General features: G+C 46.5%; 2 protein-coding genes across 2 annotated transcripts; one reads left to right on the top strand and one right to left on the bottom strand.

The window, feature by feature from the left end:
- Window positions 1-4,285: 4,285 nt before the first annotated feature.
- On the bottom strand, window positions 4,286-15,550 carry MARVELD1 (MARVEL domain containing 1). The gene is made up of 2 exons (XM_048506321.1): window positions 12,095-15,550; window positions 4,286-4,837 (listed from the first exon to the last, which is right to left on the bottom strand). The coding sequence occupies exon 1, from the start codon at window positions 15,295-15,297 to the stop codon at window positions 14,770-14,772; it is 528 nt and encodes a 175-aa protein (XP_048362278.1). The 5' UTR covers window positions 15,298-15,550; the 3' UTR covers window positions 4,286-4,837; window positions 12,095-14,769.
- A 6,189-nt stretch (window positions 15,551-21,739) lies between these two features.
- AVPI1 (arginine vasopressin induced 1) lies at window positions 21,740-26,206 on the top strand. The gene is made up of 3 exons (XM_048506898.1): window positions 21,740-21,776; window positions 24,895-25,255; window positions 25,764-26,206. The coding sequence occupies exons 1-3, from the start codon at window positions 21,740-21,742 to the stop codon at window positions 25,927-25,929; spliced, it is 564 nt and encodes a 187-aa protein (XP_048362855.1). The 3' UTR covers window positions 25,930-26,206.
- Window positions 26,207-26,736: the final 530 nt, after the last annotated feature.

Raw genomic sequence — 26,736 nt, 5'->3', positions numbered from 1 at the left:
TAGGAGGGCTCTTGTAAAGTAGTTTTACATTTGCAGTGTAGATACTACGTTTTTATGACAAACTGACTGCTTAAGCACTTCTTTTCTAAGGGCTGGCCCACACATGCCAGGCAGAAACGCAGCCAGAGCGCAGAGGTAGTCGAAAGGACTGCACCATTGTACGGGGAGGAGGCGAGAGGAAGAGAAATTCATGCCCTGAATGTTTCTTCTTTACTGTGAAACTGCATACGAATAGATAAATAGAACAGCAGGGGAAAAGGTTCTATCTCTTTATCTTTTTGTTCTGGCTTTCCAGTGGCAGGAAGTTTAAATGAAGGAGAACACTCCAAAATGTAATCCTGCCTGAACTTCCTCATCCACTCTTATTCCTATCCAGTCTGAACCTCCTGATTGTGTGAACCAGGCTTCAATCAGAAACAAACTTAGAGGCGGTGGAGATATATCTTGTTCTTGTGTCTGGTCAGCTCAATCTCATCCTGAGAGGCTTGAAAAGTGAGATGGGTCTCATCTTGTCCTGTTGGGACGTCCTTGGCCAGGTAGAAAAGGAAGAGCTAGCTTGGTGACAGTATGATTTGTGTCTGATACTCAGCAAACATGTAATGTGTCCCTGTCCAGTTTGGGGGAGCTCTGTGATTCCTTGTTTCACATATACTGCTAGGACTGCTTGCTCTGGGCTGGGAAATTCCTGAAGATTTGGGGATGGAGCATGGGGGAGTGCAGGTTTTGGGAGAGACTTTAGCAGGGTATAATACCAGATAGCCTACTCTCCAAAGCAGCCAGGGAGATTGAGTTCTGCAGTATGGAAATCAATTGCAATTCAGGGGGATCACCAAGTGCCAACCCTACTACTTCAAATCAGATGACATCTTTTAGTTGATTAATTGATTTCAGTTAAATAATACAAGCCTATATATATTTACCCAGCATAAATCTCACTTTGTTTAACTGGGATTATATACTCTGATAATTTTGCTTAGAATTGTAGACTAATGGTCTGTTTATTGTTTTAGATGCGCTTCTGATCAATTAGCAGTATTTTTCAAATGTTAATTGTTTACAGAAGCATGACTCAATACAACTGTGGTTAGCAGGCACCATTATAGCCTTTCTCTTTCTGTCAAACATGAGAAGGAATGCTTTTTCTAAGACAATGCCAGCTAGAACAAGTACATGCACCATTAAAAACAATGCTTTTTCTTTCCAACTATTTAGTTTGTGAACAGGTTTAATCAACCAGTTAATCAAAACATAAACAATGAATAAACTATCAACTTAATCCTGTCTTCAAGTCGTACAAACTAGTTGAGGATGGAGTCTCTACTAAATTCTCTTGTGCTGGGAGAACACATTGTTGCTGTGGGCCCATGCTAGTAGCACACCACACTTCGCTAGTGTAATATTATATTGGTATAGCAGCTCCACAGCACTGCCAGAATAAGTGGCAAAGGTGAGTATGGTTAGAGATACAGTGGGAAGCAGTTCCCCACTCGTGACTCATCTGTCTTTGGGATGGGGCATACACACTTGAAAGGGAGGGGGAGAGATAGGGTCTCTAAAATATTCTGCCTGTGCTGAGGGTCTGCAACTTGGTCTGAACATTCCATAAAGCACCAGCAAGAGTGATATGGTGGGAACAAGCAGCATTCTGTCTTCTTTCTCTTTCCCTACCCCATTCATTCATTCAGTTCTCCCCAAAGAAGACGCAGCATGACTTACAACACCATTTTTCCTCCTCCATTTTATTCTCACAACCATGACCCTGTGAGATAAGCTAGGCTGATAATGAGCAAGTGGCCAAAGGTCACCCCGCAAGCTTCCAAGACAGAGTGGAGATTCAAACTTGGGTCACCCACATCTCTTTCTCTCAAGTTTCTGATTTCTAACCCTATGCAGTTCTGAGTTGCTCAATGAAGTGGGAGGTTCAGCTTCTATCCAGTTGTTGCCATATATTTTATTCTGGCATTATTGTTGCTTCAGAGAAGCAAAAGATAAGTCTTGCCTTCACAGTGACTCAAATATGTTTCCCATAGCAGTGTTTTACTCTCAGCTCCTAGGGAGTTCCTAGTGCTCTGACTTTGAGTTTCCGGTTGTGGTTTCTGCATCTTCATCCTGCAACCCATGCATTTACAAAAAGCTTGTTTTGCTCAACATAGAGCACAGCTCAGAGGGTTTTTTTTGATAATTTTGGGAGGAGAAGGTGTACTAGATCAGTGGGGCCCAAATCTTTCTCCTGGGGGTCCATGGGCTTTCTGTGCATGCTTTCTACCAACAGGAGTATGAAGCTAGCAGTCAAGATAGCAATGCATCTCTTTTCTATCCTACCATCTCTGTTTGCCTGGCAAAAAGGTGGTTGTTTGCAGGCTGCTAGGTACCAAGAGATTAAAATTCTTACCTGCTTCTTCCAGTATACAGTGGGTCTTGAACAGGGGAGTGGTTTTCTCCCTGGTGCACATATATTGAAAGTGTAATTGGAAGGAGGATTTTTGAGTAAGGTTCTGCTGTCTCCTGGCATTGATTGATGCCTTCAATGTGTGGGTAACATAAAAACATCATCATACAGTTGTAATTGGAGGGATGAGGCAGTATAGGCATTGATGCTGTGGGGCTGCTTGTTCATACCAATGTGTTATTTGTTGTCTCTACTGGTGTTTTGCTTTCTTCTTTGCTATTTGGAGTTCACAGAATTGCCACTGCATTGCTCTGACAGTGCTGCTATTCATGGCTGCCGTTTCATAGAACTGAACTATTTGATTTCTTTTATCTGGAGATAGTTCTAATTGCAAGCTTCTATTAAAATATTTGAAGCATGAAATTCAAAATATGAATTGGATTCATGATTATTCTTGAAAATAACTTCCTGAAACCAAGATGCTTCTAGGGTCTTTCTTCTCCAAAAATTAGCTGGTGCAATAACAAGTAATGCATTTATTTCTCACCATGTCCATTTACTCCTAATAAAGAACATCAGTGTTCCTTGGACATCTGTTAGCTGAGAAAGTAGCAGGGCTGTATGCTGTTTAACACTTGACCTTTCTCTACTAATTTGCTCATAGACTCCTCTGTTCTTCCTGCATAAAATGTCAAATGCCAGAATACCCAGTTCTCCCATTAAACTGGTTGAGAGGCAGCCAACAGAGTTAGGAGACATTATCTCGGGATCTTCAGGGATCTTGAAAGCTTGAATTCTTGCTGTCTCTCAGCAATCTCATACTTATCCTGAGCTGATCAAACTGTGCCACATGCCATGAATGTCTGCTTCTGCAGAGTGGGCTAGTGTGAAGTGCTTGGAGAAAGCTCAATGAATATACATAAATAAAGACTTCAAATCCAGTTGCTACTAGCTGAATTATAGCATACTTGTTTCATTCTTTGCTTGACTAATATCTTGTCCCAGTATATATCTGTACTACTAGAATGTGGGCCATTCCTCCTAGTTACAATTGTCAACTGTCTTGATTCTCCTCGACCATAGTGCTAAAAGTCATTCTAAAGTTGCATTAAAAAAACAAACTGCTTTTGCAATACAGGACTATTCTAAATGTTTCATACAGAAAAAGTTAATGTGCAGCACTTGAACTATTCAGATGCTGTCTCCTGCTCATTCATGAATGACTAGAAAATGTCTGCATATTGTGTGCCAATTTCAAAGGTCCATGTCATCATTTTAACTCATGTGGTAACAACACAGTACCAATGGAATGTTTTGCCACTTACTTGTGATGGAATGTCAGATAAATGAAGATCAATATGTCGGAGTAAATTATGAACATGTAGGTTGTGGGAAACTGTGGGATTGTCTAAGGGCTTCCCTATTTGTGTGGGTTTTAAGTAGTCTGGTGCTAGTGAAATGCTGGTTTGAGGGTCCTTTGAGACTCATCTCTCCAATTCCTTCTGTCATTATCATATCTCAGAAAAGAGCAGCATAGTTTCTTTCCTCAGATCAGTTTGTGATGGTTTTAAACAGAGAATATGAAGAATTCATATAGGAATATATAGGAACATCTACTAGTAGTTTCTTTTCATTACAATCAAAAATACATCCTCAATTTGAGAACAGAATCTGCTGTTCGATTTGAGACTTCAAGGGAGGGTGTCATCCTTGGCCGTCATCATCACACTCTGTGAACATCTGTCTGGATCCTTTTTGAAAACAGACCGCTGATCAAGATGGAAATAATTATTTCCTTTCTTGTGATGTGCATTTGAGATCTACCTGGTTTCTGGGGGAATTTAACCCTGGGGGAACTGGAATAAATATCCAGCCATAAAGACATAAACACAGTCATTCTGTCCTTGACAGATCAAAAATTTTGATCCATACACAACTTTATTAAAATGTACATTATTTATAAAATAGGGACAAAGGTCTGGAATGTAATCTTTGGGACACAGCCATATTCAGATTAGATTTTCATGTAGAAACTGACAACAGGAATCAGACTCAAAACTAAAATGCTGAAAAGTAAGAATTGACTGAACACTCTCAAATATCTTGGCCAGCCTTGTATGACAAATGCTTCTCCTCCCACCACGAGAACACTGATTTATTTTCCCAAATTAGCACACTATAGCAGGATGTACTAAAAATTGAACTGATGTCACAGCCATTGCTCAGATTTACTCCACACTGCCCTTGAGGCACAAAGCATGTTCCACGGAAACTGCAAGTCCCTGTGTTCCCTGCCCAAAAATAAAAATGTGGTGAGAGTTGAACATAGTTGCACTCTCTCCCTGTTCTTCTCAGTGGCTTCCAGTAGCAGGTGGATTGGGGTGTCCTGAAGATGAAGTCCTGGATTCAGCATGTTTGAGGTTCAAGACTCAACAGTTTCCTCACCACCTGCAAGAAAAATGTAGTCACTAATACCTCACATAGATTAGCATCTGTCTTACTGGCAGTGGCTTTCTTTCCAAACACTATATGTCATTGTGTCAAAGAAATGTCCTTGGCTGACAGTGCCTTCAAGTCTCTCTTGCTATGACAACTAGGTTCTCACCCCATGTTGGTTTGCATCAAGATGTAGTAATGCACTGCTGACCCAGCAGCACCGTGGTAGAACGTTGGCACACCAGCGGACCTACGGCCTTCTGGTCGCACCGCACCCCCACTCCTCATCCCCCTATGAGTCACGGGTCATGAACTATCTGGCTCACAGTCACTAGGTGTCTCAGACAAAGGGACAATGGGCCCCTGCCCCCAGGTGAGGATTAGACCCAGACGCTGATGCTCCTCTCCGCACGTAGCAGCCAGGTGAGATCATGCATCACATGATGATCTCCAGGTCTCCCGGTCTCCCGCTCATCTCCCTACCCACCTCCTTTACACGCCCACAAGGAAACCCTAATAAAAGGTGCGAGAGACCAGCACAGGACAGAGTTGTCAGGATCACGAAATCCCGCGCTTCCTGTTGCTGACGCTCTCCGCCAGATGAAACCTCCTCCGCGTCTCGCCTATTCCTTAGCGACGACCCTGCGGGGATGACTACAAGCTGGTGCCTGAAACCCGGGAATCCTCGAACCTCCACCCTGCTCACCGTCGCCTGGGAAAGGGCCATGCGGTACCGAAGTCCGCTGGATCGGCGCGTCCAGGGACCACCGTTTCGGTATCGCCTGTCCTCTGGATCGGCGCATCCAGAGACTTCAGCGTCCTAGGACACTCTCTCGTCCGACGGAACACGGTAGTATGGGAGCTTGCAAAAGCAGGGCTTATGACAAGCACGTTAACGAACTGAAAGCGTTAGCGAAATGCGGCAGGGTCTCCGTAAAGAGAGGGGAGCTGCGCAAATTGGTTGAGGAGATTGAAGCTCAATGTCCCACATGGTACTTTAGAGGGGGGGGACATTGAATCTTAAGGAATTTCTAGGAAAACTTATCCGGGCGCGCACTTACGCTTGGGAGCCTTTCGCCACTTACTTGCCCGATGTCACTGCTACTGACGGTGGAGACAATGCTATGTCATGCCATGTCAGCCTGCAGACCTATGGCAAACCCTTGCTGCTGTAGGCCGCCCTCGCTTCGATCTTTCACCTTCAATTTCAACCCCGGAATTTTGCGGACATCTATCCCACTAAATTGGACGCCTGTCCTCCCTTCTGCCCCCCTCGGCTCCTCCGCCCCTTTCAAATTCTCCAAGCAGCGGCTCAGCCGCCCCTCCCCCTGCTCCGCGCTTCATTTTCCGAAGCCACGCGCACCTCCGTCAGGCATGCACGTAAAGTGGCCCGTGGTTTCGCTCTACGCCGGAAGCTGATATGGCCAGCCACGATCTGCAAAGAAAGAAACCCTGACGGAAGGACGATGCCGATATTCTCGCATTTGTGCCCGTCCATTTCCACAGATACGTTCGAGGGGGAGGATGGCATTGATTAGAAGCGAGGTTTGTCGAATTACCATGCCCCTTAAGCTATAATATCCTCACTGAAGCTCCCGCCAAAGCAATGCGGGAGACGTAGGAATCACCAGCCCTGGCTATGTGAGAGGCATGAAATTTGGAAGCAGTCGCCAGGAACCACCTAATGGTTCCGGAGGACTGGAAAACCACCTTCGCGTACTTTTAAATACCCGCACAGTATGTGATCTGGGAAGCGAGTACACGCCAACCCGCAGTGCATAACGCCAGAGGAGCAGCCTCTGGCCGGCATGCCTACCACCACCAGCGCAGCTTAACATGGCTCGCGAAGCTTTATCGCTAGCCCCAATGCACAAGTCGCCCTGCCCGGTGGCCACCCCTTACGGTAAGCCTCTGAATGCGCCACCACAAAGAAGCGTTTTTTGAAAGAGATCCCCAATACCGGACAGCCAACCCAGAAGTTTTTCTAGCACCGGCAGAAGCCTCAAGGAGCCCTATGCTGAGTTTGTGAGCAGGCTCCAGGGGAGGCCCTCAAAGAGCAGGTTGACAACGAGGGAGGCCAGGGCGAACTCCTTAAGCGCCTTGCCAGGAGAGAGCGCCTCCGCTGGAAGTGCCCATAAAGGCGATCCACAGGCCTAGGAAAGGAACCCCGAGCTAGGCGACATGCTCAAAAGCTTGCCAGGATGTCGGGTCTTTTAAGCCCATCAAGCCAGCCTTAACTGCCGCCTTGCCGCCCTCTCCGCTGCCATGAGACAGCCCCGAGGCGGAGATGTCTCAATTGCGGCAAGCCAGGACATTTCAGGAGGGTTGTAGGCTGCCCGGCGGGGGGGCCTACAACCCTGGCCGGAGGGAGGGTCTCACTCCCCAGAGAGGCGAAGAGCCCAGGGAAAGTCTAAGACCGGGCAGGCTCCCAATGCCCGGCTGGGGAGGCTCCAGCGCCGGGCATCTCCCAGCCGGAACCAAGATCCGCACCTCAAACCCTTCCCCGGAGCTCCCCCATGAGATCTTGGCTGCCCCAGCTCAGTATAGTGATCCCACCCCACGGAGACCATTGGGCTGGTCTTGCCAGCTTGCTCCCCCCCCTACGTCTATACCTCCTGCTCTGCTAACCTTCTACTTCCAAAGTCACCCATGCACTCCAGCCCAAGTGCCCCAGAATGGCCGCGCATTTCAAAATCTCGTGCAGGAGTCCACAGTCACTGAATTACAACAGAAAGAAATGCTTGACCGGAAGAGGACTGCCGTTTTGAACCCCTCCTCAGAATGCCCCATAAGCCCAATCTACAGAGACAATAGAGGCATGGAAAGGGGGGAAAGATGCTCGCACAATGGCCTTAAGCCAAAAGAGTCCTTCGTGAGAAGAAGAAGCCCCTTGGCCCTCTCTCCAGCTGTAAGGTTCAAACCAGATCTCACTTGGCAGCCTCTGAGCCTGTGTGCAGAAGCCCTAAGCTCAAAGCTCCCAGTGGCAACGTAAAATCGTCAATTACCATCAGAGAGAGCAAGATCTCAAATCAGAGTTGCAATCCTCCCTCGTTGCTTTATATGTGCTCTGTATGCCTATGTATGTTCTGCTTATGTCTTGCCCCCCTTTCAAAAGAGACCCCTAAAGTTTTCCCCTCATGAGAGGGATTTTTCCATTGCTTCTAAGCTATGTTCTTGTGCTTCAATTAAAGTTTTTCTCCTTCTGATTATGTGTGCCAATGCCTTGAAAGGCTTAGCCCATTACAGCATCCCATGCCTTAAGCCCAGGGACACAGCTTCGTCGCGTGCTCCCTGAGGATACCCGATGGGACCTGCTTCAAGCCGCCTCCCATCTTAGTTTAAACCTTCAAAACTCTTCTTCAAACCTCTCGCCTTGAGAACGCTTTTCAGCCGTCCATCTGAGCCTACACTGCCACATTGGCGTGGCCAGGATTATTTTCATGCTCCCACATCTCCTGCTGAAGCCGCCCCCCTGGCTAGTCACAGTGCGGAGGGGTCTCCCAGCTCCATACCTATCTTACACAGCCTCCGCTGTGAAGGTAGGAAAGCAAGCTCAAACCGGCCAAAGTCCCCTTACAGGAGGAAGGTAAGAGCCTGACTTCCAACCCCAGCCTTCTTTTTCTGCACACCCTCCTTCTTTCTCTCATGGGCTGGCGCTTGCCCCACCTCTAGATCCTGGGGATCTGACAAAAGGTTTTTCTTGCAAACCCCTCTCAGAATTGCTTTCGTGTGATCAAACCTCAAGCCCAGGAACTGTTTTCTTTGCATCTTTCTCTAGAAATCTTTCCTATGAATGCTATATTACGATATGACTATAATTGTGAATTGTTTAAGTTGCCGACCTAGGTTGTGACCTCTCCCTTCTCCTAAGCCTTCGGGTCAATTAGCTGCCTTGTGCATATGCGCCTTCTGCGTGTTGCAGAGTGATGCGTTGTCGGAATGGGCCAACTGCACCCTAAGGGAAAGCTTGGCCAAAACAAAGCGAAAGAAAGGGGAGTAGTTCCCCTATTGACCATTAATCAAGGTCTCATCCAGCCCAGACCACCATATCCAAAAGTACTGCTTCTCTATTCTCTATCAAAAAAAATTGCCCTTGCCCCCCCACTCCAGGGCTTTCCGGGCTTATCCATTGTCATCTATAAGAACTAACTCCAGCCAGCGCATGCCAAGAACCCCTGGGGGAAAAAAAAGCGTCGCTTGTTTTTTCTCTTGCTATACAGGAGTCCAGCTTGCCATGCCAGGCCAGCCCCATCCCAGAGATGGGCGGGGAGCCTCCCCTGGAGGATCCGACCCCGCCCAGCCCTGTTGAGAGAGCCCGATCACCCCAGCCTGGGCCAAGATGGGAGGGACCTCTCTAGAACCAGTACACCCATTCTTCCCACGGAGATCGCAGCCCTCGCTGACCCCAGGGGAATGGCAGCTGGGCCAACTATGGCTCAAGGTTGGCCTTTGTGTGTCAGCTGCTCCCTCATCTACAGCCGCCCATTCTCTCTCCCCTCTCTGCCTTCCCCTGGCTGGAAACTTGGAATTGCAGCCAGGAACATTCCCTGATAGATTAACCCTTGGAACTCTCCGCTGTTTTCCAGCCGCTTGAATAATTGTTGGAACCACACCTTCTCTCCACAACCTTGCTCGTTGAGAGTCCACTGAGACTCCTACAATGCTAAAGACTATCAGTAGCTCTCCCTACGGCTCTTGAGAAACCCATGGACTCCTATAGCATGCATGCAGCTCTGTAGCTTTGGTAGTCAAACAGCAAGAGCCATGCATTGGACAATTATGCAACCACGGGTTGCCTTCCTTCACCCACATCTAGCCTATGTACTGTTTAGCTATGTTTATTGTTTTCATTTTATATGATGTAAGCCTATCTACAAACATGCATGTCTTGTATATATATTGTTGCCAACGCAATGTCCTGATACCTTGCCCAGCTTTATGCCCATTGGAGCCCGACCTCCAAGGGGTGTTGAGAATACTATGACCCGACTGATTGTAGAAGTTACTGCATGCCTTAATTTTTTAGAAGTTATGCATTATTTTGCTGTTTGTTGCATTCCCGCCTATCTGCCTGCCGGGACTCTCTACTGCCATCTCACCATTGTTTTGCATCGGAGGCTTCACCTCGGGGAGCCCAAGCACGCGGTGCCGCTCCAGCCCCTCCCCTCGACCCCCCTTTGCCGGAGGCGGCCTTGGCAGCTGGCTCTAGCCAAGAAGCGGATTATGTTTCCCTTAGCGACTCCCCTTGTTAGGAGTCCCCGGACTGTTTCATGTAACACTAAGACTATCGGCCCGTTCTGGCCTGTATTGCCCTTCTTGAAGTCCCTATCAACTCTACCTCCACCGCTCTGGATGCCCTGGCCTCCGAGCAGCTTAGGAACTTCGTCAAGCGACCTTAGATAGTCGTGCAGCTATTATTGATTACTTATTGTCGTTGCATCACCAAGGTTGTGTGAAAATGTACGTAATGTATGTGTTGCTTTAATCTCTCTGATAATTCCCAATTGATTCTACCATATGAAAGTCTTGTGAATTGCAGGAAGTTATCTAATCTGAAGTATGATGTTTTGCCAAATGGTGGGTCAGCCCTCTGGAGCTGGCTGCCGGGAGGATGGTTAAAGATGCTATTGTACAGCTCTGCATTGGTTTAATTGTATGCCTCATTATCCGGATCTTGTTTTACGTTCAATGTATGTCTAATATTGCCTGTAACCTATGTAAGAAGCCCCTCGACTTTCCCCTTACCTCGCATAACCAAGTTCTAATGTTGCACAAGCAGCTTGGTCCAGCTTGACCAAACGGCGGAGGGACAAAGCGTCCTTTTCATCGCCCCCCTAGCATTTTGACCTTCCTTCTAAAAGCGTTAAAAAAAAAAGGAGGAGATGTAGTAATGCACTGCTGACCCAGCAGCACCGTGGTAGAAGGTTGGCAAACCAGCAGACCTACTGGCCTTCCTGGTGCACCGCACCCCACTCCCTCATCCCCTATGAGTCCCGCGGGTCACTTGAACTATCTGGCTCACAGTCACTAGGTGTCTCAGACAAAGGGACAATGGGCCCCTGCCCCCAGGTGAGGATTAGACCCAGACGCTGATGCTCCTCTCCACACGTAGCAGCCAGGTGAGATCATGCATCACATGATGATCTCCAGGTCTCCCGGTCTCCCGCTCATCTCCCTACCCACCTCCTTTACACGCCCACAAGGAAACCCTAATAAAAGGTGCGAGAGACCAGCACAGGACAGAGTTGTCAGGATCACGAAATCCCGCGCTTCCTGTTGCTGACGCTCTCCGCCAGATGAAACCTCCTCCGCGTCTCGCCTATTCCTTAGCGACGACCCTGCGGGGATGACTACACAAACTATGTTAATTTACCTGTTCAGAAGGACCATCTAGTTGGGATGGTCCAGCAAAAAGGACTACAGATTCTCACCAGGTGCCAATGTTGAGCTCTGTTGGGTGTTGAGGGAATCCTAACATTTAGGGCTTCAAGTTTCCCCACTCTAGAAAACTACACAGAGCCATTGACTGGAACACCTTTTGGTAAGCACCTGGGAACAGGACATGGGCTAAATAATTTGTGGTCAAAATTCGCCAATGTTTAAATGATCATTCTTAGACATCCCTCTGCAAGAATGTCTGAAAAGTGTAGGGAGGGGAGGGGAGACATTGCTTGTGCAAAGTAATAATCAGAACAGAAATTGCTACTTGAAGTAATATATATTGTCAAAAGGAAGATGGAATACAACATGCTACAACTTGCTTAAGCTGTTTCTTCACATGTATGCATGAAAGTAAGCTTGTCTGGAAAATGTGGCTAAGTAAAAAACTCAGAGATACCATCCCCACTCTTCATCAAAGCGGGAGCAAAACTAGGCATGAACATGAGTATCTGCTTTCTCCTTGCCATTCCTGAGAAGACCAAGCATGCTCACTACCTCTGAAATGAATAGCTGACCACCTTATAACTTTCATTTGGAAACATTTATTCCTGTGGTTGAGGAAATACTAATAATTTTGTATACTTTTTTCCTGATTAATTGCTATTGCTAGATGAGTGTGCTATTGTTTAATAATCCAATGTTATGTATACCTCACTTGATATCACTTGAATCCTTTAAAAGGTACCTAGGCTCTTGTGACCTACTCAGCAGAGCACAGCCCATTGTAACAGCATTCAACTCTGCCCTCTAAGAATCAGGTCTGCTCTCCAGTTGTCTCCTCACCTGTTACTGAAAGAGCACCCCTTCCCCTCTTGAATCCTTTCTTACCTTAGGTACTGCAAGGTAGCAAGGGCCTCCTCTGGTCATAGGCCTTTGCCGAAGCCACTTCCCCCATCCACAGGATCTGTCTTGGGATGATCAAGGAAAAGGGTGGATTCCATTCAAAGCAGTTGGCAGACAGCAGTTCTTCCTTGCCCCACATTAAGAAATATCTTTGGTAGAGAGCTCCATAAGAAGGATGAAAACTGATGGAGGTCAATATTTTTTCTTGATGTGCAGAACAGAAAAGTGCCAGTTATACCCAAAGGCAGGACTGTTTGATTTCTTGAGCAGACAGACAGATGAGGTGGACTTGGGGATGTTCCCAGTTTCTCTGCTGAAGTAATTACATTTACCAGCTTGTGTGGGGTTGCTGGAATGTGGTCTCTTGCTTAGGTGAAGGAGAATCCAACAAAAAATTACCAGTTGCCACCATTTGAAAGCTACTTGAACACAAGACACAGTGGCTGTAGCATCCCGACAAGGCAGCTGCTACACAAATTTGACTTAGGCACACCGCAGGAGGTTTGTCTGTGGAGATCCATTACTCGGCACTTCAATCTTTCTCAGGCATCTCCTCCATCAGGGACATGCAGTGCTGAAGTCCAATGTATGCCAGTCCAGAAACATGCAGACTCTGGGGCTGTTGGTGTTATGGTTTCACACACAAATAAATCCAGATACTCTCACATGATGCAGAAATAAAGTTCCAGACAGCAGTGGAATTGATCTTTCTGCTAGGCTCTTGAAATTCACCCAGTATGGATACAAATCATATTAGAGGGCTTCCATAAGATGTAACTTTTACTAGTTGCTATTATTCCTTTGAACCAAATGGCAGCTTGTAGAGCTTAGAGTAATCATATTTCCCTCCGAGTCTCTCCAACTGTATGTTCCTGCTTGCATGTTTTTGCTCAAAGTTACCTTTTCATGTGTAGGAGCACAAATCCCATGTGTTGTCTACTTGAGCAGGGCATTATCTCAGTGCTGGATGCGAAATCCACTGAACAGGCTTCTCCAGTTTATAAGGCGAGTGGAACAATGCACAGTCCTGGCACAGAGTGCTGCAACAACCAGTTTTACTCTGAGAGCCCAGCCTGAATTTATCTATTTCATTTATTACCTGCCTTTCTCCCCAAAATGGACTCAAGGAGGTTTATATGTTCTCCTCACTTCCATTTGATGCTCACAACAACTCTTAAGTTAGGCTAATAGTGTATGACTGGCCCAGGGCCTCCCATCAAATTTCCATGACAGATTGGGGATTCAAACCAGATCCAGGACCAACATTTAACTCCTACAACTGCACTAGTACTCAAATCTGGAATGTGATTCTACCTCATTAGAAAGGGGTCTTTTTATGGGAATCTAATCTTTGTAGTTTCAGGAGTCAAGGATTAATCAGGTCTCAATCCCCTCTCCAATAGAGACGTTATCTCAGCCAGCTTGTTGGGCAGAGGGGGAGTCCTGGTCTTCATTTAATCCTTGCCTCAACTGATGACCAGCACTTCCTTCCCTGCCACAGGGGGCCTTTTTCCTGCATGGCCCCACTATCAACCCCCTCCCCCAACATTTAGCAGAAGACTCCAAATGTTCCCTATTATACATGACTGATTAGCCTGTGAGTTGGCTTCCTTTTCCATGAAGCAATGGCCCCTGAGGTTTTGTGGAAATGATGTATGAACTGGTCCAGGGAAAAATGAAAACAACAGTTATGGTCCAAGATCAGAAGGAGAGCTTAATTTGAGGGAATGTTTACCAGCACTCAGCCCAAGAACCTCTTTCTGGTGTCATCTTTGGGAAGTATGATATAATGATAATAATAAAAAGAAGACATGTCTGAATGTACAGAAAATGCATTTTTCTCATATCTAAGAGGCAGGTGGGTTACAATGACATGTTAGAGAGTACAAACTCTGGAAAGTGTGATGCTATAGTAGAATGGCTACAGTACATACACCGAGATCCTGCCCAAAATACTGAAGTTATTCGAAAAGCCATTACTTATAAATATATGAATAAAAACAGAACCAAAACGGCACAGGGCAAACAAAACTTGTCATAGAAGCTTTTGAGGGTGATATCTAAATTCTATTTTGCTATAAAATAATAATCAGAGGACAAAACCAGATTATTATTCAATTGTTCAATTAATCCACTGAATTAATTTCCATATGAAAGTGGGATCTTATATGAAAGGCATAAGTATACACGCCTTGGCAAGGACTATATACTGAGGTAAAATTGCTCTTGTAAAAACTAAAATTCATGTTGATCATGAGTTTCCAGGACTCCCTGTGGCACTCACTCTCATCACAAGCCAGGCCATACAATGTCCTCCCAAACCCAGAAAGACCCTCTTGCCACATGAAGAAGGAAGAGAAAGAAGAAGGACTCACAATCTGTCTCCCAGGTTTCATCTAAAGGACATACCAGTTCAGCGTCACAAAAGTCTACATCCATTTGCTGGTTAAGGTGCCAGATTCTCAGTAGGGAAAATCTATTGATTCTTGTCTTGCCATCAAGGAAAGTCTATTGATGTCTTCTCTCTCCATCAGGAAGACAACTTGGCATGTCAGGAGCTAGGATCAATCTGACTGTGAGGATGATATGTGAATGAGGCTTGTCCATCTGTTTGAAGAAGAGTGTCTATCCATATCTACTGATCTATCTTCTTGTATCTCTCAGATGATGTCATGGTGCCCCCGGGAACGGCGTACCAGACAGTAGAGTCCTGAAAGCAGGTAAAAGATGGCAGAAATGCCTGCAAAGACGGCAGCACTCAGGTAGGCACTGTAATTGCATGGAAACTGGTAGGCACTCAGGTTGCAGTAGCTGGCATCCTGCGCTTTATGGACCATGATGCCTGAGGCAGCAGAGAAGAGAATGACCCCGAACAGCAGATCGTGCACTATGTTTGTGATGAGCCAGCGCTTCCCCAGCCCTGGCACTAAAGCCCAGCGGCCCAATAAGCTCAGCCCAAAGATTGCCAAGGTGAGCAGCCACACAAGGACTGCAGCAAAGACAGCAAAGTAAGTTGCCCCTTCATACTTGTGTGCTGCTAAAGTAATCCAGCAAACAGCACCAGCCACCAGCTGCGATATGCGCAAAACTCCCAACAGACTTCGCAGGAAAGGCCAATTCAGGCTCAAAGGTTCTCTGGAGTGTGGATAAGGTGGTGGAGGAGAGGAAGGGGGTGGTGGAAGAGGCATACTGTCTACAGAGAGCACAAGTCAGGCCTCCAATCCTTTCAGCAGCCCAGCAGTCTCACTCCCTCCTTCTCAGACACTTCCTTTGCCAGTAGCTGCCAAACATCTGCAGCGTAACGGTCTTTCCTATACTGGGGCCTCTCAGCTTCCCGCCTCATTCCCTCCCTGTCCCCCAGGCCCCTCCTCTGTTCTGGGTGGCTCTCTCATTCTCTCTCTCCCTCTTTTAGCTAATAACTGGTTCCATCCCTCTTCCACGCCCCTGCAGTCCCAGCTGAGATTTTATGCTCTCAAAATATCCCCTAAAGATGGCTTCTTTGGCACTAATGTTTTTTCTGTGCCGTCACCATTAGCAGCTAGTCTGCCTCTTGAGCTCTGCCTACACAGAAAAATTGGCCTGAAGGCACAGAGTCCTGCCCCACCCTGGTGTATGGAAAGAGGCCCAGATATGGTCCTGCTCAGCAAACCCTGCACATACTGCTCTGGAATTTCTAACCCCAGTCAACTACCTGAATCCTCCCAATAGTGTGGCCTGGCTATCACAATTCTAAGTAGCACATTCTAAAGAGATGTGTAGGAGAGTTTGAAACAAGCCATTTTTCCCCTTACATTTTTGACTTAACATAAAACATGACAGACACCCAATAAGTCTGCTTTTTCTTTAACAGTTGCTTACACATTATGGCAGGCCCCAGGGCTGAGATTAAGCTTGGGAAACCCACTTATCTCACCTCAGTCCTGGAGTCCACTTCCTCCTAATAGCTTTCAGACCAGCTGAGGATTTCTCAAAGATTTATTGCAAAAGTTCAAAACAAAGAAATAAACATAAATGCTTTTAGAGGAATTGACCAGCTGTATGCTTCTTGTCGGAGGATCTCTTGGGACCTCCTAGCCAGAGGTGCTTCTCTTAACAGCCCATGATAGGAGTCACCTAGGCTTTGTTCCCTCTCACTCTCAAGAAAACTTTTCCATTTCTTCCTTAGGGGTTTCAAAACCTTTGAAGGTTTCATGCTAGCACCTCTGCATAGTTCCTGTCCCTTCCTCCAGGAGATCCAAAGGCAAGAAGATGCTTTTTCACAGTCATGTGTGTGATTTTGCCTAGTTTACATTATCCCATTCCATCCTGCTTTGGAGAATCTGGTCTGTGGCTACATATTTCATCTATCCATATAGAAAAGATTACATGTTACTTCCCACATCAGTCATCTCTAATACAGAGATCTGCTAACTTCTGAATTCCTTTTTATGCATAGCATGGTCCTTATGATAGCATAACAATACAGAATGAAAGAAAATCATGTTAGCACAGAAACCTGATTTCAGACTAATGGACTTTCAGACTAATAATAAGCAGTACAATACTCTTGAGCAGCATTGAACTACAAGACTCATGCTCACTTTCAACCATGGTCTGATACCTTCTTTACTCTGGAGAGAAAACACGTGGTATCTCTCCTTTGGAATTTCTCTTCCTGGTTACTGCATGATGCAACATCATTGTGTAGGACATCTTCAATAGGCAAATTCCGCCCTTATCAATGTAGTGTGAAATCAAGTCAGTGTAACCTGGCTTGCTGCGAGAACCATACCTTTTTTCCTTTCCAACATTTCTGCCATGAGCCTGCTGCTCTGGTGTGATATAGCTAGCACTTGCATATCAAGGCCAAACGTTTCCATCCTCAAAGTTTGCATTCAAGGAATTCCCTCTCCATCCCCTTAACTTAGGAGAATGCTGCTGCTCTTAACTTAGTTACAGGATCTATATACGTCAATATAGACTGCTTTGACTGATCATTAATTACAGTTTAATATCCTGCTTATGGAAAATCCACCTTCTCACACAACTTTTCATCCTCCACCTTCCAAATCAGCATTTTCTTGGGGCCTAGTGGAAACACTCATTTGTGCATTTCTACACCTTTCTCATGGGTCAAAACATGAATTTTTTCCCATTAAACTGATTAAAACTTACATGTAATTCCAAACAACATCAATTGTCTTACACCAACTTCAAGATGAAATGTTCATCTGTCCACTTCTCATGCTGTCATCCGAAGTTCCTGTTCCTGGAGATTTGATCTCCTTCCACCAACCTTCTGGTGCTGGATGACCCGCTATGGGCTTCGTTCTGGGTGACTTCAAGCCGTTTCAAAGTGTCTTCTGTTCCCTCTGGCGTTGCTCTCCCCTTTTCTGAAGAAAGGGATGCTGTAGCTTCGAAGAGGATTTCATTCTGGAGCTTCTCTCGCTTGCATCTGAATGGAACAGTCTCCCCACCCTAGAGAAGCTTTTGTTTCACCCTCCCTTGAGACTTTGATCCTCCAGCTTGATTTTGGAGTTGTTTTCTCTGCTGTGCTGTCAAAGATTCCACATAGCCCACATGGGTACATAAAGCTTCTTAGACTCCTGCCAATGCAGCAGAGCCTGAAGCCCGCTCAAGACCACAGACCCTGGCCCCTTGACTTCTCCTGCAGGATCCTGTGCATCTTCTCCCAAAGCACTCATACCATGGCATCAGACTCTCTGGTTACCATCTCAACCTGCAGCCTTCTCTTCCCAAAATTCTCACACTGGAATCACGAAAGCAAACCTGCAGCAAATCCGCGAAGGTGTTTACTCTCTGGAGTATCCCGGAGATCCCACACAGCTGCCACCATGCTAATGACTGAGGCTGAGATGAGCTCGGGAGAGCCACTCTTATCTCACCTCCGGTCCTGGGTCCTTTTCCTCCTAGTAACTCCAGACAGCTGATTTCTCTCCAAAGATTTATTGTAAAGAAGTTCAAAACAAAGAAATAAACATAAATGCTTTTAGAGAAATTGACCAGCTGTATGCTTCTTGTGGATCTCTTGGGACCTCTAGCCAAGAGGTGCTTCTCTGCTTAGCCAGCTGATAGAGTCACCCCTGGCTTTGTTCCCTCACTCTCCAAGAAAACTTTTCCCGCTCGCCATGAGGTTTCCAAAACCTTTGAAGTTTCATGCTAGCACCTCTGCATAGTTTCCTGTCCTTCCTCCAGGAGATCAAAAGGCAAAGATGCTTTTCACAGTCATGTGTGATTTTGCTAGTTTTACAGTATCATTCCATCACACACATTTAAATTCATCTTCAGCACTTCCTTACGACGTCCAAAAGCAGCCTCTAAACCAACTTCTCTGAGCCACATCCCTGTTTCCCCGAATATAAGACATCCCCTGAAAATAAGACATAGTAGAGGTTTTGCTAAAGTGCGAAATATAAGGCATCCTCCGAAAGTAAGATGTAACAAAGTTTTTGTTTGGAAGCATGCCCGACGAACAGAACACAGAAAAATAAGACATCCCCTGAAAATAAGACATAGCGCATCTTTGGGAGCAAAAATTAATATAAGACACTGTCTTATTTTTGGGGAAACACGGTACTAAACCCTTTCAGTATGTTACCAGCCTCTGCTCCGTTCACTCAGCAATTCAAGCCCTGATCCCAAAGTTGAAGTTTTCAACTGATAATTACATGTATAAAGCTGCACAGCAAAACAAGATACAGATTAGTTTATATTTCAAAGATGCAGCTTTGAAATGGGTATATTAGAGAAAGATGAGTGCAGATAAGGTGACGGAGGAGAGGGCGGAGGTGATGGAAGCCAATGGTTAGTAGCATTATATTTGGGCTTGGCAACTCTGGGCTGGGAAATTCCGCGATATTTGTGGTCAGGGCCTGGGGAAGGGAGGGTTTGGAGAAGAAAGGGATCTCAGTGGGGTTATGATTCCACTCTCCAAAGGAGATGGTTTCTCCAGGGGAACTGATCTCTGTAGATTGGATGAAATTCTGGAAGATTTCCAGGCCCCACCTGGTTGTTGGCAACCCTCATTTTGTCATAATTGTTACACTTCAGTCATGCACTTAAGTCACAGTGTGATGTCACTGCAGATTCTCAGATTAGATTGGGAAAGAGGAAACAACAGACTACACATGGCTGGATCTCCAGAGAAGGAACTGTGGAGGATAAGCCACTGGGAAGAGAATTTCCTCCCATCAGAACCCTTCCTCTTAAACTCTGGTAGTGAAAACAGGTTGAGTTGCTTGTAATTGGCTCAGTACTATGGAGCAAGTTCTGGGATTTTCCGTGGGGCTGTGTCTTTCTTTCTCTGAACACAAATTACATTAAAATAAAAGGCACCACACTTTACTTTCTGCAATACCAAATTATGCCTCCCTCCGGATCTTCTGGAACATCAAGGGACGAATCCAGGCAAGGACGTAGGGTTGGGGGGGGAGTCCCGGCTTTAACCCCCCATTACATGTCCGAAGCTCTGCCCCCCGTTTGTAGGTTTTTTGTATTTTTAAGTGGTTTCTTTGTTTTTGGCCTGCAGGGGGTGCAGTTTTTAGGCTAGCCCAGGGGTAGGGAACCTGTGGCTCTCCAGATGTTCAGGAACTACAATTCCCATCAGCCCCTACCAGCATGGCCAATTGGCCATGCGGTAAACTGATGGGAATTATGAATTCTAATTTATCCTGAAGAAAACCCATAATTCAAACTTGCTGCATAACAACCTAAAATTTCAGGGATGCTTTGGGAGACTCTCCTGATGATACCACCCGGGTTTGGTGAGGTTTGGTTCAGGGGGTCCAAAGTTATGGACTCCCAAAGGGGGTGCCCCATCCCCCATTGTTTCCAATGGGAGCTAATAGGAGATGGGGGCCACACCTTTGAGGGCCCCTAACTTTGGACCCCGAAACAAACTTCACAAAACATGGGTGGTATCATCAGGAGAGTCTCCTAAAGGTACCCTGAAAGTTTGGTGCTGCTAGCTTAACAATTGCACCCCTGACAGCAGGTACCTCCCAAATTTCCCCAGATTCTCCTTTTAAATCCACCCCCTTCAGCATGGATTTAAAGGGAGAACCTGAAGTCCCCAGTTTAAACATTGAAAGTGATGCTATTTTAGAGTGGGGGATAATCCACACCCAAACAGCATCACTTTCAGTGTTGTTTTAAGTGAAGATCCCAGATTCTCCCTTTAAGGTGGATGTAAAAGGAGAATCTGGGCTCCCTAGTTTAAACACCATTGAAAATGATGCTGTTTGGGGGTGGATTCCATCATCACAGCAGCTGCCTATTGAGGGTGTGTGCAAAACTCAGATTTTGCACTGGACTCCATTTCCCCAGCTACACCTCTGCCTGGAGGGGAAGGCAGAAGGGACTGCCAGCTGCTGGCTAGGAGCCTGGGGTGGGGGGCAGAGCAGGGGAGTCTGCTGTCCTTGGCCTCTGCTTTTATAAGCACTTAGGCCAGGGGCGGGGCTTGTGGAAGCGTGGCCCCACCCCCCCCAAACCCACCCCATTAAAAATCTATACCTACGTCCCTGAATCCAGGCAAATTTTGTGTGCTTGCTTTTCTCAGAGAACGAAACAGCAGGAATTTATGCCAGAGTGTTCCAACCGACTTTTGGCTTCCTGTTGCTCAGGAGCTGACCAGAGAGCCCAGACTTCCTCGAAGATAGCCCCTTTGCATTTGTGCAATGGTGACCCCTTAGAGCGTGCATCATTTGATGAGCTAATATAAAGACCTCGGGCGGGTGCTAACCGAGTCTGAAAAGCGAGGCATGGGGCCAGGCTAATAGTGGGTCTTCTCGCTAGCAGCAGACCTCACTCTCCAAAACGCTGGCAGTAATCCAGCTGCTGGGGGAGGACCATACTCCGCCTATACGCCAGTGAACCTAAGCAGAGGAAGTACTTGCCGGTGCCTGCCATTAGAAAATCCAAAGGCAGGCTTCGACATCTATTATTATCGAGTAAGTATGCAGAAGAGACAAACAAGAAAGTGGGGGCCGAGAAAAAGAAGGGAAAACAATCCCCCCCCCACTTCCTTACACTGAAGCACTGGCCTGAAAAAACACACCGGGAACCCCCCCCCCCTTCGCAACAAAGCGAGACCACCGAGTGACTCTACGCGGAATTTACGCGTGACCCCCCCTCCTTCGCGCCTAGACAAAGGCGGAAACCCAACGCCAAATCCCCGCCCCTACTTCTCCCCCGAGGCTAACCCTTCTCTGACGTCAATAACACAGCCTGCCACGCGTTCGCACATGGGGCGTTGGAGTCCCGCCCTCCCTTCACATGATTGGGTAGTCCGTTGTCTTGGGAGTTGCGGTTCAGAAGGCAGGAACCGAGGAGCGGGAGAAGCTGATTGGCTGGAGCCTGTGTTGTCGGCTCTGCTTAATAGCGGAAGGGGAGTTATCTCTGTAAGAGTCTGCGAACGACGGGGGTCGGCTTGGGAAGAGGCCCGTAGGAGAGCTTAAAGGAGCCCACCGTGGCGGGGCTCAAGGACTCTTCGGGTGAGCCTCGGGTTGAAGCGCAGCAGCCGTTGCCAGGTATGTGAGCGCCGGAGTCCTCCGGAGGCTGGGCAGCCGCTCTGCTCAGATCTGCCTCTGTCCTAATGGTAAAGGGTTGCGGACCCAGATAGCTAGCGGGGCGATGGGGGTCTATAACATACTGGTTCATTCAGAAGCAGGTAATTTAACTCTCCCCCAGGGGCATGTGTCACGTTGGTATCCTGCCCTTCTTCCAAGGTCAGGACTCCAGCCCTGTGTGGTAGGCTAAGCTACTTTCATCCAATATCACTCGGTGAACATTCCAGCAGAGCGTGTATCGGAACCTGGCATTCCCATTGCTGTTCAGGGAGCGGCGTTCATAGGAGTTATCTGATTTTAACCTCTCCCTTCCCTTGCTAAGTAGTCTAGAGAGAATGACTGGCCCAAAAGTCACCCTGCAAGTTTCTTGACAGAGTGGAGATCTGAACCCAAGCCTTGCCAGGGTGCAGTCCGGTACGATGCCAGCCTGCAGATGTGTCAGTCCCAGGGGTGTAGCTAGAGTAAATGGAGCCCGGGGCAAAATCTGAGTTTTTTTTTTTTTTCGCCCCATTTGGGCAGCATCCCTCCCCCACCACGACCAAACAACATTTTTTGCACCAGGTCATCTCAAAGTTACCATCGCATTTATAGAGACATGCCAACACACAAATCTGAACACACCCAGGGCTCCCTAGTTTAAACAACATTGAAATGGATGCCATTTTTTTTTGAGCGGAAATCCACCCTGAAACAGCATCGCTTTTAGCCGGGCAAACTACAGAACAATTCTCTTTCAGAAATCCTGTAAGGGGATACTCTGGGCTCCCTAGTTTAAACAACATTGAAAGTGATACTGTTTCAGGGTAGATTCCCCACCCCAAACAGCATCATTTTCAATGTTGGTTATTGTGGGTTTTCTGGGCTGTGTGGCCGTGTATCTTGTTCCTAATGTTTCACCTGCATCTGGCTGGAGTATTTCCAGCCGATTATGTCTGAGAGAAGTCTATTATACACAATGCAGCCTTCTCTTATAACAGACTTCTCTCTGTGATGCACCTCTGAAGATGCAACCACAGATGCAGAGCAAAGCCGTTAGGAACAAGATCTATCTATCTGACTACACAGCCTGTGGAAACTCACAACTACCAATTGAATCTGGTTTTGAAAGCCTTCAACAATACTTTCAATTTTTTTTTAAAATCTAGGGAGCCGATTCTCCCCTTTAGAAATCCCATTCAAAGGAGGTGGATTTAAAGAGAACTCTCAGGAGAAAATTGTGAAGGGTGCCTGTCAGGGCAATGTTTAAGCTAACAGTACTAAACTTTTAGGCTATCTTCAGAAGACTCTCTGATTTAATACCGGGTTTGGTGAAGAGTTTGGTTCAGGGGTCCAAAGTTATGGACCCTCAAGGGTAACCCCATCTACACCATTAGCACCCCATTGGAAACAATGGGGATGGAGCACCCTTTTGGGGGTCCATAACTGGACCCCTGAACCAACCTTCCTGGAAACCTGGAAATTATTATCGCTGAGGAACTATCATATGATACCACCTAGGTTTGGTGAAGTTTAATTCAGGGGGGATCCAAAGCTATGGACCCCCCCAAAATGGGTGACCCATGCCATTGTTTCCAATGGGAGCTAATAGTAAATGGGGCTACCATTTTGAGGGTCCATAACTGAACCCCCCTGAAACAAACTACACCAAACCTGGAATTGTTATCAACAAGGAACTATCCTTATGATACCACCTGAGTTTAGTGAAGTTTAATTCAGGGGGATCCAAAGTTATGGACCACTCAAAGGTAGCCCCATTGTAGCTCCCCATTTGGAAACAATGGGTAATGGGGTCACCATTTTGGGGTCCAGCAACAGACCCCTGAACAAACTTACGCAAACTTGGCTGGTATCATCAGGAGAGTCACCTGACAATAGTTTGAAATTTTGGTGCTGCTAGCCTAAAAACTGCGCCCCCTGCAGGGCAAAAATGGAAAAAAACCTGAAAAATAGAAAAAGCCACTAATGAACCTGCAATTTTTGCGCCCACCACAAGGTGGCGCCCGGGGCACTTGTCCCCGGATGTCCCCATTGTAGCTACGCCTCTGGTCAGTCCTTGCCGTGCGGGACTTGGCTTTTCCAGGGTTGTGGTGGGGACAAAATGAGAACAGAGCATATATGTTGCCCTGAGCTCCTGAGAGAAAAGGTGAGATAAAAATCAGTAAGAAAAGCCTTGTTTTCAAAGGAAGGAAAAAAAGTCTTCCTGGTTTTTTTATCCAATAGGTATTTAAATTACTCTAGTATTCAAGTGGGTAAACAGCATGTTAGCCCTTTCCCTCTCCAGCACCACAGTAGAGATGCATGTGGGTCTTCCCCTACAGCTGTATTTCATAGCAAAATTACACATTGACAATGTGCTCACAGATCTTCAACCCAGCGGGGAATCTGAAAAATACTGTATATTTGAGAGCCATTGTTGGAATGATCCAATGAACAGATGGTATCTTGGGCAGGGCCCTTATGGTTCCTGGCACACTGAGGGAGTTAGCACACTGGGATCAGGCTGCCAAACAAGAGTCCACCAAGGAATAGGAGGAGTGGAAAGACTAGCTTGTGTTTCCTATTCTCCAGCTACCTACTGTACTGTTTTCTAGGGACCACTGAGGCACTGGGGTCTTTTCAGGGAAATAACTGTTATGATAGTGTTGTTAAAGAAGACATGCAGAACATGAAAAACTAGTGAAAGAGATCTCCCAGTACCATCACTGTCTGCAAAAATGAGCTCTTATATGGCCCCACTTTGGCCTTCTTTCCAATACTGGTGGGATCTGCAGGGGTGCAGATCACCTGGCTCCCTGCACTTCACCTATAGCTTGGAGTGGTTTTCCTGAAGTTCCTTTGTTCTGCTGCTTGAAGACAGCTGTAGTCTGCATGAACTGACCAGTCATTCATGTGGCACGATGTGATTTTTACAGTCGCACCTGGGTGATAGTGGAATCTCTTCCAGGAGAACACACTAGCTGGTACTATAAGGGAATGGCTGAAAAGCAAGGGTCAGCTGTGGCTTTCTGTCTGAAATCCTTGAAGAAAAGGGGGGTATGCTTGCTGTGTGGGAGGGGGCAACTTAGTGGGTAGAAATTGTAGGTGCTTCAGAACAGAACTGTGGAAGAATCTAGCTGCAAAGACCTGCTAATGAGCAAACGTGAAAAGGCAAGAGAAACCAAAGACTGCCAGAAGCCATTCCTGCTGCTGTTTCATCCTTTCCCCTTTATCTTTTTCTAGAATTATCTCCAGCCACAGAATGGAGAGACCCCAACCCTGTGGGCATTCCTGCCTCCATTGTTTGTGACCTGCCCCACCTGCAGGCACCCAAGTCTTGCACTCGCAAAGGAGCATCAGCCAACATTTTTCAGGGAGTGGGGCTGGTACAGCTTCACCATCTCTTCCACAGCACTGGGGATGTACAAGCAGAGGAGCGGGCCCAGCTAGTGTGGGAGCGTTCAGGGAACCGATGTATTGCCCAGGCCTTGCGTCGGCTACGCACAAAGCGGAGAAAACTGAGACTGCAACCCCACCAGAAGTCCCCTTCAGAGTCAGGAAGCAGCACTGGTTTCCTGGAGTTACAGCACTTTAGCCACTTACGGTACAGTCTTCTTGTTTGTGATCCTCCATTGCTTTCCAAGCAGTGGCTGGTTAATGCCCCAACCCTTTGCTCATCACCCTCCAACACATTTTGTGCCCCTCTTAACTTAATTCGTACCTTTAACCACTTTTTCCAATACATATCCACATCCTCCTCCAGACTAACCCTGTAAATTACAGTCTAGTAGTCAGAACATTTCTATCCATCAACTTGCCTACCTTTACTTGTACTGTGAAAATGTCAATGGTAGCATGTGCAACTGGTCTCTTGAACCCAATTTAATCCTCCTTTGTAAAAAATGTAACTTCTTCAAAGCAGAGGTTATACTTTGTCTGCTGTATTTTCAGCACACAAAACAGAGGAGAAAAGGATTTTGACAGGAGGAAAGTCCCCTGCCTGTGAACTTCCACCTTTATGGAGAGCTGGCACGTCAGCTGTATTCTGTACAAAACACGGTAACCTTTGTCAGCTTTTCCAATTCCTAATCGATACTTTTCCTGTTCTACAGGATTGAGGACTGTACTACATCTTATGCTGAAGACAATGGGCCCAACAGCAGCAAGAAACCAGATGTGGCCAGTAAAGGCAGTCCATGCCCTGTCCCCTACTACAAGCAGAAGAGGAAGCAGTGGGGTACAGGAGCTGCAGGCTACCTGCACCAGCTCCACCAGTGAGCAACTAAACCCAACCCCTCTTACCTACATAGTTGTCCGTCAGTGGTGCTGTGCAGAACGAAAACAGACTGAGACACAGGATGCCCAAAGGCAATTCTGCTATGATGCATACATCTAAAATAATTTTTTGCTCTAGCATAGGGAGATCAAGACCTCAAAAGAAAAGCACCAACCACTTTTTGAGCTGTATCAGGGCACTGTCCTTGGTGTGGCAGAGCACAAACACTAATGTTACTGAATACACTTTCCTGTATTTAATAAAGGCTTATTCATGTTCCTTTTGCAAAGACTGACTACTTGTGCACTGAGAAGAGGCTGGAGGCCCCCAACTGGGCAGTGATGTTCACAGTGGCAGTATGGGAACCTTCGAGGACCAATAAATTGAAAGAGCCCTTTGTGGATGGGGCGGTATATCAAGTCGAATAAATAAATAAAAGAAGTTCACCTATATTACACAATTCCCATGATTATAGGGCAAAGGGGAAGAAATTATGTAGTTCCTCTTACAGAGAATGTGAATGCAGCCTTCAGGAAGGAAGATAGTATTTAATAGCACAAGACTAAATGAATACAGCCTTGTGCACAAACCTCTGCTACCAGAGAAAGATGTTCACTGCAGTGGTATAAGCCTGATGGACTTGTCTTGCCAAAGTAGAAATGGTGTCCAGGGCAGCCTGCATTAGAATTGGGAACTAACTTTCATCCCGAGCTATCTAAACCAATGATTGGTTGACACATATGGTTTACTAACACAGCAGTTGTGAAAGAAATAGGGTGCAGTTTACATTGTAATAGGAGGCCTGTAAG

The sequence above is a fragment of the Sphaerodactylus townsendi genome, linkage group LG08 (assembly GCF_021028975.2).
Source record: "Sphaerodactylus townsendi isolate TG3544 linkage group LG08, MPM_Stown_v2.3, whole genome shotgun sequence".
Taxonomy (NCBI): Eukaryota; Metazoa; Chordata; class Lepidosauria; order Squamata; family Sphaerodactylidae; genus Sphaerodactylus; species Sphaerodactylus townsendi.
The sequence above is the reverse complement of the archived record's forward strand: the minus strand, read 5'-3'. Positions and strand labels throughout refer to the sequence as shown.

Bases quoted from the DNA above. Each gene is read 5' to 3' on its own strand.
- AVPI1 (XM_048506898.1), top strand. From the start codon at position 21,740: ATGGGGGTCTATAACATACTGGTTCATTCAGAAGCAG. The intron at 21,777-24,894 runs GTAATTTAACTC...ATCTTTTTCTAG, and splicing joins ACTGGTTCATTCAGAAGCAG to AATTATCTCCAGCCACAGAA. The intron at 25,256-25,763 runs GTACAGTCTTCT...CCTGTTCTACAG, and splicing joins CAGCACTTTAGCCACTTACG to GATTGAGGACTGTACTACAT.
- MARVELD1 (XM_048506321.1), bottom strand. From the start codon at position 15,297: ATGCCTCTTCCACCACCCCCTTCCTCTCCTCCACCACCTTATCCACAC.